This window comes from Sphaerodactylus townsendi, linkage group LG05 (assembly GCF_021028975.2).
Source record: "Sphaerodactylus townsendi isolate TG3544 linkage group LG05, MPM_Stown_v2.3, whole genome shotgun sequence".
Taxonomy (NCBI): domain Eukaryota; kingdom Metazoa; phylum Chordata; class Lepidosauria; order Squamata; family Sphaerodactylidae; genus Sphaerodactylus; species Sphaerodactylus townsendi.
Window position 1 is genome coordinate 65877735 of NC_059429.1, and position 12086 is coordinate 65889820.

General features: G+C 43.1%; 1 protein-coding gene across 2 annotated transcripts; it reads right to left on the reverse strand.

Annotated features, from left to right (window-relative positions):
- Positions 1–439: 439 nt before the first annotated feature.
- TCEANC2 (transcription elongation factor A N-terminal and central domain containing 2) lies at positions 440–12073 on the reverse strand. 2 transcript variants are annotated; one of them, XM_048496067.1, is made up of 6 exons: positions 11979–12028; positions 11720–11837; positions 10966–11076; positions 8943–9084; positions 6584–6777; positions 440–1656 (listed from the first exon to the last, which is right to left on the reverse strand). In XM_048496067.1, the coding sequence occupies exons 3-6, from the start codon at positions 11065–11067 to the stop codon at positions 1468–1470; spliced, it is 627 nt and encodes a 208-aa protein (XP_048352024.1). In that variant the 5' UTR covers positions 11068–11076; positions 11720–11837; positions 11979–12028; the 3' UTR covers positions 440–1467. The 2 variants fall into 2 exon arrangements, with proteins under 2 accessions (XP_048352024.1, XP_048352023.1); XM_048496066.1 differs by lacking the exon at positions 11720–11837 and having other exon boundaries at positions 11979–12073.
- Between the last annotated feature and the right edge of the window lie 13 nt (positions 12074–12086).

The following is a 12086-nucleotide window of genomic DNA, read 5'->3' on the forward strand; positions in this document are numbered from 1 at the left end:
ATGAGATAGTAGGTGGATCCAACGATCCTCCAAGGAGCCTTCCTCCAACCTGAGGGCTCTTCCTCCAACCAAAGACCCACTTAAGTAGGAGCAAATCTTCTTAGGATGAAGGAAGGCTTTACATTTGCTCAATGGAGTGGTAGAGTGGGGAGGATAGGATCCATCCCAATAGAAAGGTCTGTCCCAGTAGAACTCCTTTTTCTATCTTATTAGGTCTTCTTCTTCTAAAATCTTGTTCAACTTGAAAAGAATAACCACCCCTGGATTTACTAGTATGAACATACTTCAAAGGTTTTGTCAAATGCTCTTTTCTCTCTTAGTGCTGTGCTTTGGTTGCTCATTTCTTCTTATCAGCTCCTGTGTTGGCCCACTCTTCTGTTCTTAAGTGTGGAACTACTATGAAGTTAAAACTATTAATGAATACTATATACAGCTGTCCTCAGTTTAATATTTTTTATTGCGTTGAACAGACCAATTTCAAGACTATTTGTTTCAAGTACTTTCTACCTAGAAATTTCATTACAGTTCCTGTTTGTATCACTGGGCAAATTAAAATATGACCATACAAAATAGGTAGGTCAATACAAAGTAAGCAAATTTAAGAGAGCCATTATTTAAAAACATTATTTGATGAATTAAGTTTCCTGTACAGCTGCAGAATACAATTAAAAGAAGTCCTTCCAAACTTCAGGATATTAATCTCCAAAAGAGACGAGGCTAAATCTCAATTACTATTTAACTGATATTGTTGGGTAGTTGCATCCAGTGCTACTTCTTTAGGTACAACCACAATGTGTCTTATGGGCACTTGAGTGCCACACTTTGCACAGCCTCCATCGTTCCCTGATATTTTTCTAACTGGTAATGTAAGTATGTGAGGAGAGGGGCTTATGTACTGGAGAATAATGGGTGGGACTAACCTTCACCCTACAAGCCCAATTGTGGTCCTTTAACCACTCCTATGTGCAGCTTTTTCTAAGCATCCTACAAATCCTTCGGACGAAGTCCATGTAAGAGTTTGGCCATAGGCAAGAGGAGCCAAGTATATCAATAAGGCCACGTCTGTTTCCAGCTGAAGTTATTCATCGTAACATAAAACCAACTTCCCAATTCTGGTTGCTCTATGAATTGCAAAACACCCTTTCCATCCAATGAAAACTTGGTTTCCCATGGACTTCCTAAAGCACAGGTGTCAAATTCAGGCCCCTCCAGATGTTATGGACTACAGTTCCCATCATCCCCTGCCAGCATCATGCTGGCAGGGGATGATGGGAACTGTAGTCCATAACATCTGGAGGGCTGCGAGTTTGACACCTATGTAAGTATTCCTATTCCTTTGAAATTACTGAGTGATCACGTTGTTGATGTTATCTTGTTCCTCTAAAAAACAAACAAGGCTCCATATTTCTTTGCAGGATGCAGTTGTGCCAATTGCCCCCCCCCCAAAAAAAATCTGTCCCAGGCACTTCACTTCCTGTGGCTTTGTACAAATGTGTTAGGTGACAGCGTTCCATTTTGGACTTGTGCTCGGGTTTCAGGCTTGTGCTTCAAAACAAACACAAGGGCTCGCACAGTCCTGCGGTAGGGCGCGTTAGTAAGACGGGAAGAGAGATGAAAAGCTTCTCGCTCAATATTTTCCACTAGCAGGTGACCAATCTGAAAAAAGAAAGTAAGACATAAGATCCTCGTGTTTAATAAGGAGGCTAACTGTTTGAAATTTTTTATTTATTTATTTTTTCGATTTATTATACCGCCCCATCCCCGTAGGGCTCTGGAAGTCCATGGGAAATTGGAGGCTGGTTTCTTAATCAGCTCAAATTCAAGGAAATCCACTTCACATCACAAGTATAACAGGAAGAGCAATTTAATTTCACTCCAGCAATTAAGGAACAAGGCAGTGTGGTCAGTCACTTTTTGCCAGCCCAACAGGAAACTAATCGGCAGCCAGCCTGGGGTATCAGGTTGAAGTGCAATTACTAACAATGTAGCACTGCCTCCAAAAACACCCTCTGATACAAGACACTTTTGATAACATTTCAAACTCAACTCCAAAACCAAAGGGTAGATGCTCTAAATACTTGGCAGGATTCACTCGGGTGGCTGTAAAGGGAAATGTAGAGTCCATGAGCAAGTGTAAGGAGGTGTAATTAAGAAAACAAAAAGGGATTTGCTAAATGTTAATTATGAAGTTATTGCTTCAACATGTGCCAAGCCATGTAATTTGGCACAGCTGAGACATCTAAATAAATTATATAGAAATAAATGAAAAGGCAACTTCTGCCCACCAAGAGTGGGCATTAGTGCCAAGGAATTCTGTAGCTGGGGAGGATTCAGGATGCTCAAATATTACTATCCTAGTGCTTGTTTCTCCTCCTATGTATTATAACCATTTTTTAAAAACTTGAAATCTATGCAGGAATTATGCTACACATATCCATTGAAGCCACTGACCCTTCTTGATCCTATAATGTCATATGTCTGTAGGACTTCAGACCTAAATCACTAAATCCAAAGATCACTACACACAGCATTTTGAACTTTTCCTAATCCTAATCATTCTGCCTCTTCCTTTACTAAAACTACTCCCTATTCGTCTCTGATAGTTCATAAAAATGCACATAAACCTTCTCTATTTCAAGAGCAACAGCTCTTCTGGGAGAGATTAAAAAAAGAAGATGGCTGCTATTCCATTCACTCTTGAGTTCCCCTTGGATGAGAATGTTCTTCTGCTTGACCACCTGTCACACGGATTTTGTCTAATGTTACTGGGAGCCAGATTATTACCATAGGTAGTAGCAGCAGTGGCCTAGCAGGTGCCCTCTAATCTGGAGAACCGGGTTTGATTCCCCGCTCTGCCACTTGAATTGTGGAGGAGTATTTGAGGAACTAGATTAGCCTGTGCACTCCAACACACGTCAGCTGGGTGACCTTGGGCAAATCCAGCTCTTCGGAGCTCTATCAGCCCCACCCACCTCACAGGTGTTTGTTGTGTGGGGGGGGGGAAGGGAAAGGAGATGGTAAGTCTTACAGGAGAGAAGGGGGGTATAAATCGAAACTCTTCTCTCTTCTTTTATTTGAGGAATTTCAGCAGAAAGCTAATACTAGTCTTACTTACTATTTGAAGGTTGGCCAGACTCTGGAGTGATCAGTGGTTGCAACATACTTCTGGTAGGATTCCCTTGAAGCTTCTTGGGTCGTGGGCAGAAATGTAAAAGATACACAGCACAGATCCTAAGCACAGTTACACCCTTCTAACTCCATAGAAGTCAATGGTGTTAAAATGGTGTGACTCTATTTAGAATTGCCCTGTCAATGCTTCCCAGCGCAGCAATTACATAGTTGCATATTTAGAGTCCCAGAGTTGCTGCTTTTTTCCCTGATCTATTCCTGGAAATGCTGCAAATGATTTGCCTGTATTGTCAGAGGCTTTCATGGTCGGATTCAAGTGGTTGTTGTGGGTTATCCGGGCTGTGTGGCTGCGGTCTGGTAGATCTTGTTCCTAGCGTTTTGCCTGCAACTGTGGTTGGCATCTTCAGATTTCCAAACACCACAGTGTGTAACATACTTCTCTCTGTGATACACCTCTGAAGGTTTGTCCATACTTGATGACACAATCTGCCTCAATACACTTACAGGTGCTCTTATATGAACACCAGGACCTTGTTAAACAGATGCAACATCTCTCATTCTGGAATACCTTTTGACCTTCTTTCCTCCTTTTAAAAAAATACAGCTGATGTTGTGCACACTCATAGTTCACAACAAACAACCTGCTAACTGCTCAGAACTGGGACACAGGTGAACTTTACACAAACCCACCTACTTCATGATCTCATAAGGACCAATCAAAGCGTCCTCCTCACCACTCCTTCTATTTTTCTGTGTGTCTACAGCAACAGGCTGGTTGACAGATCACTCAAAGGAGACCTCTTCAGAAACAGAGAGTGGTGCTGGGGAGGGCTTTATTCTTCCCACCTCTGTACAACATTTTACCCCACCCTTACTCCAAGGATCTCAGGGCAGCATTTGGGGCTCTCCCTTTCCCATTTTGTCCTCACAACAACCCTGTCAGGCTGAGAAAGAATGAATGGATTGAGGTCATTTCATGGTAGAGAGGGGATTTTAACTCAGAATTCCCAGATCTTAGTGTGGCACTCTAGCCAGAACATTGCTTCTGTCATTATGCTTCCTGTGCATATAGGCATGTTTCCAGATCCTATATATCCTATATCTGCTTACATTCATCTGCCACCTTGTCACACATGTCCATGTGCAGCAACAGGGCTGTCCTCTGGTTAAACATGGCTTCAATCCATTGTCATGGACCCACAATACTGAGTATCTGTCTAAATGAGATGTCAAACTCAGGGGCTGTTTAATAAGTGACGCTATGTTCATTCAAAGTTCAGGAAATACCATCAGCTCCTTAACAAAAATTTACAGCTTTGTGACCAGCATTGACACAGATTGCGAACATATTGGTTCTACAGTTTGCGTTGCAATTCTTGAGTGCCTTGATGCCATTTAAAAGATAACAAACACATTTAAATAGATAATTATTATTTATTTATTTTTATTTATTTATTTCTTCAATTATGAAATTTAATACAGCAGGCAGGCTCATTATTAAGAGAGTGAATTCTTGTTGTGTTCATTACTTAAGGATACCACAGGGATCTGATATTTACCGCCACTTTTTAAGCTTTTGACCCTTCCATTGCTTTTCATAGTAAGCTTGGATTTCCAAACACCAAATTACAGAAACAAAATGTGCCTGAACTACAGATCAGGTTTTAGTGTGGATTTAGTGCTTAGAATTCAGGGTTTGTGTGTGTTCTAAACATGACAGATACACACATTTGACTTACAGATGAATCACACAAAGTGAATTTCAGATTGCTCTACTATACTGTTCCTCAGAGCATCCACCCACACTGAGTCTTCTGCTAACCTTTCCCTGAGTCAGCTTGACTGCTAATCATTACTGGGTTATTAAGTCTGCACCCCTTATGCACAAGCATTTTTATCTGCCTTCCTGGAATCAGAAATAGTAGTTGAGTGGGAAAATTATGTAGAAGCTTTCTAATAATGTTTTCCAGCACAGGATTTGAGAGCATGTGTGTTACCCACCTGCAGAAAAGTCTGTTTATACCATAAGACCAAAGTTGTACTTTCAGTGTAATTTTCCCCTGAATTCTGAGATATGGCTGTCTGGTATACAGCTGGCTATCACTGCCACACGCCTCTATCTTACCCACCTCCAGGGGTCTTTCCTCTTCTTCACAACATCACTGACATCTGTCTACTCTCACTTGTCTTTCCCACATCAGTGTTCTGGCTGCTGACTCAAAATGCATCAAGCCTAGCTGTGTTGCCAACTTTGTTTCTGGTCACAAAGATGCAGCTCTCCTTCATCACTGTATCTGCACGCTCTCTGAAAGCACTTCCAGGGAAGAAGTTGACTTTACAAATGTTCTCCCTCTCCACTTTGCTCTCTCTCTCTACTACCATGTCACAAAGCAATTTTGGCTGACAAAACAAATAAACATCAAGGCTGTGAAGCATTTTTAGGTTTTTTTAGATTTATCTATATCAGGAGTCGGGAACCTTTTCCCCTCAAAGAGCCATTTGGCTCACCCTCCCCCGCTCACCCCCCCACTCGCTCGCACGCCCCCCCTCCGCTCCCCACCCACTTGCTTGCTCGCACCCCCAGCCCGCTCACCCCCTCCGCGCCTGCAGGGCGGGCGAAGATGGGCCCGGCGGCTCGGCCTGGCCGGCCGCCGGGAGAGCACCCGCCTCGCAACCAGCGGGGCGGGCAGGAGGCGAAGCCCGCAGCGCGGCCTGGCCGGCTGCGGGCGAGTGATGCGCCCGCCCTGCTGCTTGCAGGGCGGACGAAGATGGGCCCAGCAGCTCGGCTCATGGAGCCGCAGAACAGCGGCGGAAGAGCCGCATGCGGCTCGCGAGCCGCGGGTTCCCGACCCCTGGTCTATATAGACCCTTCATGGCAGTCTTCCTTTCTCAGGGGCTAAAAGGGTGAAGCTAGGCATGACGTTTTTATAACAGTGAAGCTGCTCTGGAAACAAGATCACAGCATTCAACTCAAACTGCTTTTTTCCTGTTGAGGAGAGTGCTGACAAACAAACCTGCTCAGCAGCTTTTCCTTGCGCTTCAACTGTAACAAGGAAAACCTGGTTATGGGTGGTACCAACTGGATACTGCTTGTGACATTATCAGTGTGTTCAGACATAAACCCCAGATCAGTTTTGCAACTTCAGTAAATAAATAAATGTGTTGGGTTTGGGGGCTTAAATAAGCCAAGTCTTTGTTTTTGTTTTTTTAGGTAAACAGCCAGCCAAAATGTAGGAGGTGGAGAGAAAGAGGGCAAAACTGGCATTGAACCAACACTTCACCAGCTGAACTGTCTAGTCCGGCTCACATGTGCTGTGAAGAACCCACTGTGAACACAGTTGAAATGTTATAACTGTCTTTACCCAACATTAACAATTTGTGTTTTTTGAATCCATTTTGTGGGGAAACAGTTTGGTATAAAGTTATGCTTGAACATTTAGTAATAAAACATTACCTCCACCTCTAGAGCTTCAGAGAGTAGCTTCTGTGCATTTTTTCGAATGCTCTCTGTTTTAGGATTACTTTTCACTTCTATTGAGGGTTTGTTTGAGTGGTCTTTGATGAATGTTCGCCACTCTGTATACACAGCTTTTGCAAGAGTGGCCACATCCTGGTCTGGATGCTTACGCATTTTGTTCACTGTATGACCTTGAGGAAAGTGAAAGGAACACCTACAGTTAGTATTTATCAGTACATGACAATGACAGCGGAGCCAAGTGATTAAAGGAACAGCCTTTGCATAGTCCATAAGCAAGAATGTATGACTCTGATACAGCTATAACATAAAAAGATACTAAGAATAACATTTAAGCACTTAATTATAGAAGATGGCCCACTGTTCTCACCAATCGCTTTGCCTGCACAGCTATGCCAATATTTAATTACCATTCCATACAAACAATCCAAAGGACTGATGGGGTGAGTGCTGTGCTGTCAGAAGTGCTTCCACGCCCTCTTGTTCTAAGCAGAGCCATCACTGCTAGTTCTTATGTGGGGCAAAGATCCACAAAGCATGATCTCCTATTGCAGTAAAAAAATACAGGGGGTGGGAGGAGGCTAGAGTGCCACACTCCACAGGTAGAAATCCTTCCATCTGCAGAAACCTTCCAGTGGATCCAAGTGATTGTTCATAAAAAAAAAAAAGGTCTAGCCATGAAACCTCCATATTGAGAGAGGCAACAGCAGACTCTAATCTGGGGAACTGAACTGTTTTCCATATGAAGCCTGTTGGATGAACTCGGGCCACTCACAGTTCTCAAAATTCTCTCAGCCCATATAAAGGAAGGCAATGGCAAACCACCTCCAAACATCTCTTGCCTTGAAAGCCCTAATGGGTCACCATAAGTCAGCTGTGACTTTACAACACCCACACAGACATTTCTGATTCCCAAACACTAAGCAAAAGCAACCAGAGAAGGTTCTATCTTCCAATCTACACCCATATCTACCATCCCCAATGCCAACATATGCATCTGAATGCTACACATACTCTGGCCTCTTAATTTTTCTCTCAGGAAGAGAAACGCAGGTCAGCATGTGAAGTTGAGAGCCGGTGTCGTGCAGTGATTTGAATGTCAGACCAGGATCTGGGAGACCCAGATGTGGATCCCCACTCGGTCACGGATATTTGTGGGGATTTGGGGTCAGTCAACCTCCCTCATTCTAACCCATCTCACAGGGTTGTCATGAGAATAAAATGGAGGGGAAGAGTGATGCAAGCTGCTTGGTTCCCCACTGTGGAGGCAGTGTGGTGTAAATGAAGCAAATAAAGTAAATCTTTTTGAATGCTGCAGTGTGATGCAAACCTTGCAGCACTGAAGTCTCAGTCTCCAAAGTTGACAAAACCATTTTTTTCCAGGGAGCAGCCTTGCTGGACTGGAGAAGAGCAGTAGCATCTTAGAGATCAACAAAATCTGGGCAGGTATGAGCTTTCAAGGGTCAAGCTCCCTTCATCAAATAATTTTTGACATCCTGGGAAGTAAGACTGAGGAAGCAACAATGTAAATCCTTTAGAAATACTAACAGGACAAATAAAACTTTCTTAGGGTTCTGTTGCTGCAAACCAGAAAAATCCAGTACTAATCAGGTGGTGGGGCATACAACAGCTCATTCCTCCACTGCCAAGAACTATACTCAATTAATATGAAAGGAATAAGCTACAGAACTTTTATCTTTGATCTCAGTGGATGGCCCTTTGCTGAGAAAGGAGGAACATGCAAATCCAGCAGCGATTCATGATCACTAATGTCATTACACACTTTGCCATCATAGACCAGAGAAACTAGGCTTCTGTGCTGTGCTCTGGATTTCTGTATGCAACTCATTTTTGGAGTCTGCATCACATTTTGCTGCACCTCCCATGGGGAAAAACAATTACTGAATAATGGAGGATTTGCCCAGCTTAGAATTATACTCATGCTGCGTTCACAACATATTCAAACAAAATGCTTATCATAAGCTAATGGCCTTTTAACTACATTATTTGTTACTATTTAGGACACTTGATTAGGATGTCAGCTACCTCCAGTACAGATACTGCTGTTACAGAACTGCCCTTTAAAAAATCCACCAAATTGGTCAGCACAGGGAAACTTCTCTTTTCTTCTCTAACCCAATTAACAAAAGGCAGAGAGTAGAAAAGGTACAAAATACTTTTAACATAAAAAGATGTTCTCCTGTGCCAGTCAGGTTACAAGCCACAATATATTTTAAATAAACACTGTTAAATGTTTCTAATAGAACACATCTGATGCATGTCAATATTCCTACTAACAGCTATATATGCATTCAACAAAACCCTTTAAAATGATTACCTATTTTTGTTGAACGGAGAACTTCTTTGGAAGGAATTTTCTTCCTTAGTTCTTCTAAGGCAACAATTAAATTCTCCTTAGTTTGTACTGAAAGCTCTAGCATAGATTTCCATCTTTTTATATCTTCTATAACCACAACTCTCTAAAACGGAAAATCACTATTAGAAGATGGAGACATGCACAGTTATTGCAAATAAAGGTGTTCAGCTTTGTGCCAACTAATACAGCAGTTATTGACCCATGTATTATTGGTGACAACAGCCAGTCAAGTACAGAAAACCTGATCAATCAAAAAGAGGAATGCTCACTTTGCGGAAAGCCCCTCAAGTTTTGTGTGATGGCTCCTGTTTTCATCCACTGCTTCAATTTTCCTCTCCATTCCCTTTCCTGCTCTCTATCAAGATCTAATGAAGTTGTCTTCAAAACAAGATTCAGCATAACTATTTATTTATCTATCCTTAACCAACTTGTTGGGGATCCCTGGCCACAGAACTATCCAACTGCCCTCAACCAAGGCCAGAGCTTTTTCTTTTTATGTCTCCATTTTCCTGTAGTCCCCCCCCCCCGCCATCCCATCATCTCTCCTCTCCTCTGTGAACGAGCTTTTCCGTCTCCTGTCACTCTCAGCCTGCTCTCATGTTCTAATCACCCTGTCTTATACCCACCCCCTCCATTATTCTTACCAAATTTTACTGATGGATTCCAAACCTACTTTTGTCTTCTCACTCTGCTTAAAAAAAACCCTAATATGTCTCATATTCCAGGTATAGTGCATTGCTTCGTAGAACTTGGGTTGCAAAAGCTATTTATATAGTAGGCCACATGGCAGCATTTTCCTATGGAAGTCCCAATATTGCTGAATTGCCAATGTGATGCAGAGGCAACAGGGCTTCCTGATGGCAGCTTTCCCCTCATTTTCCCTCCCCAATTCCCATGGTGCCCTTCTCCCACGCACACTATGGGAAGGGGTGACTCCAATGTTTGTTTTTTTAGTTAATAAACATACTGAAATACTGTTATATTGATTTGCCAATTGTCTATAAAAATGGTGGCAGCAGGGGAATCCTGATGGCATGGGGATGGGGGGTGGCTACTGTGAGAACTAGGGCAAAAACAATGTCACACCAAAGCAGGTTGGGAAAGACTGGAGAAAAGTTGAGGCAAACCCAGATGGTACACAGAAATACCTTGATCATGTGGGAAAGCATGAAAAATATCCACTTCCCAACTGTAAACCACCAGTGTTGAAATGGCCAGTAGTGTTGTCTTTCCAAAGATTACTTAGCGCAATGGTGCCGAACCTATGGCACAGGTGCCAGAGGTGGCACTCAGAGCCCTCTTTGTGGGCATGCGTGCCGTCGCCCCAGTTTGGGCACTTGGCAATGGCATAGCATCAAGGGGGTGAGAGATGCGCGACGCACTGGGCGTACGTCCCTGGGGGGCATGGCAAGGGTGTTCCGGGGGCATGGCAAGGGTGTTTTGGGGCGTTCTGGGGGCCTTCAAGGGCAGGGCGGGGGCATGGAAGGGGCGCAGGACGCACGCGTGCCCAGGGCACAGTTTCTCCTCGCTCCACCCCTGGCACTCGGTCTCTAAAAGGTTCACCTTCACTGACTTAGCGTTTTCCTGTCACTGGAAAAATTAAGACATAGGGCTCAACATTTCAAATTGAATAAGCAGAGCACTCTAACTGAAGTCCCACTGGTAGCTTTGCAAGCACTGCAGAACCTCTCAAGCCTTACTGCCACTACCCTAGAAAAAAATAATAGTATACTCTCTGGCATTTTAGTTAAGGATTTCATCTTCAGCACTTTGAAAGGAATGTCCTTTGTTATTTTTTTTCACTTCCGACCACTGATTGCCCTACTGGATTTTGCCTACCTATCTCTGAAAATAGTTCCTGCATTGATATGTATAACTTTAAAACTCCTGTAAGATTATTTGAAATGAAAAGATAACCATAAAACATCACATTGAACTCGTAATAATGATTTTGCTGTCAATGATAGCATATCTAGTTCCCTACCTTCAGAGATTCTAAAGTGGCTTGCTTGTAAATCCTTTCTCCAGGATCTTTCTTCTTAGGACATTCTTGAGTTCTAGGTTTTCGTATGACAAACTTGTCCATGTTGCAATCCTTAATCAGGCAGAAGCCATTGATTATACAGGGGGAAAAATTCGGCATGAAAGAAAAATGCTTTGCAATATATCTACAGTTGATTTTGCGATTACATCTAACAAAGCAACTTGAGGACTAAGGGGGAAGGAAAGGAGTCGTCGTTGGAGATGGCTGTAGCAGTTGAAAAGAGCAAGAGTCCAGTAACACCTTAAAGACTAATGAAATTCCTGGCTGGGCATGAGGTTTCATGACTCCTGGCCCACTAGGTAAGCTGAATTCTCTGCCAGAAATGTTGCTAGTCTTTAAGATGCTACTGCACTCTATTTCTTTTCTAACATTTTATAATAATATTTAATATAATCGAGTCCTGGCATTTAAAACAAGCGTCATGTGCCACAAATCAAATTTTGTTTCAGAGACCACAAAGGATATCACTACATTGCTTCCAGGAGGACTTACACGCCAGGCAATGGTTCAAGCGGCGATGGTTCAAGAATTAAAGGGGAAAGGAAGGCTGTGGAGGAAAGGAAGATTAAGGCTGCCACTTTTTTTTTTTTTTTCCTGCCAGGGCTCCGGAGTCCCTGATTGTAACCACTGTGAGCTAGGTAAAAATTCAACAGGCATAGACTTTCGCAGCATTACTGAACAGAACCAACTACACCTGTTGAAACTCAGCTTAATAAAGACAAGCTTTGACCAGGACGAGAAATAGATCTCAGGCATCGAACCAAGTGGGACAAGCAAACTGAAAGAGGATGGCTTCGGCAGGCAGTGAAGAACTGAGGAATAAAGGAGAGAGAAAATAGTGAATTCAGCAAGGGCGCTGCAGCACATGGACAGAGGGCAACTTCTTAGTTTGGGCGGGGGGAGAACGACTTTAACTGGGCCCCATTCTGAGGTTAAAGTAGTAGTGCCCTTACCGGAACAATCGCGCTATTCATCCGCATTCATTCCTGCAACTGCAGCGCCCTCCAGCGGGAGAAAACTACATTTCCCGTCAGGTCTCTCGGCGCAGATAGTCTAAACTC

Bases quoted from the DNA above. Each gene is read 5' to 3' on its own strand.
- TCEANC2 (XM_048496066.1), bottom strand. From the start codon at position 12,005: ATGCGGATGAATAGCGCGATTGTTCCG. The intron at 11,077-11,978 runs GTAAGGGCACTA...TGCCTGATTAAG, and splicing joins TGAATAGCGCGATTGTTCCG to GATTGCAACATGGACAAGTT. The intron at 6,778-8,942 runs GTAATCATTTTA...ACTTTCCTCAAG, and splicing joins TCTCCGTTCAACAAAAATAG to GTCATACAGTGAACAAAATG.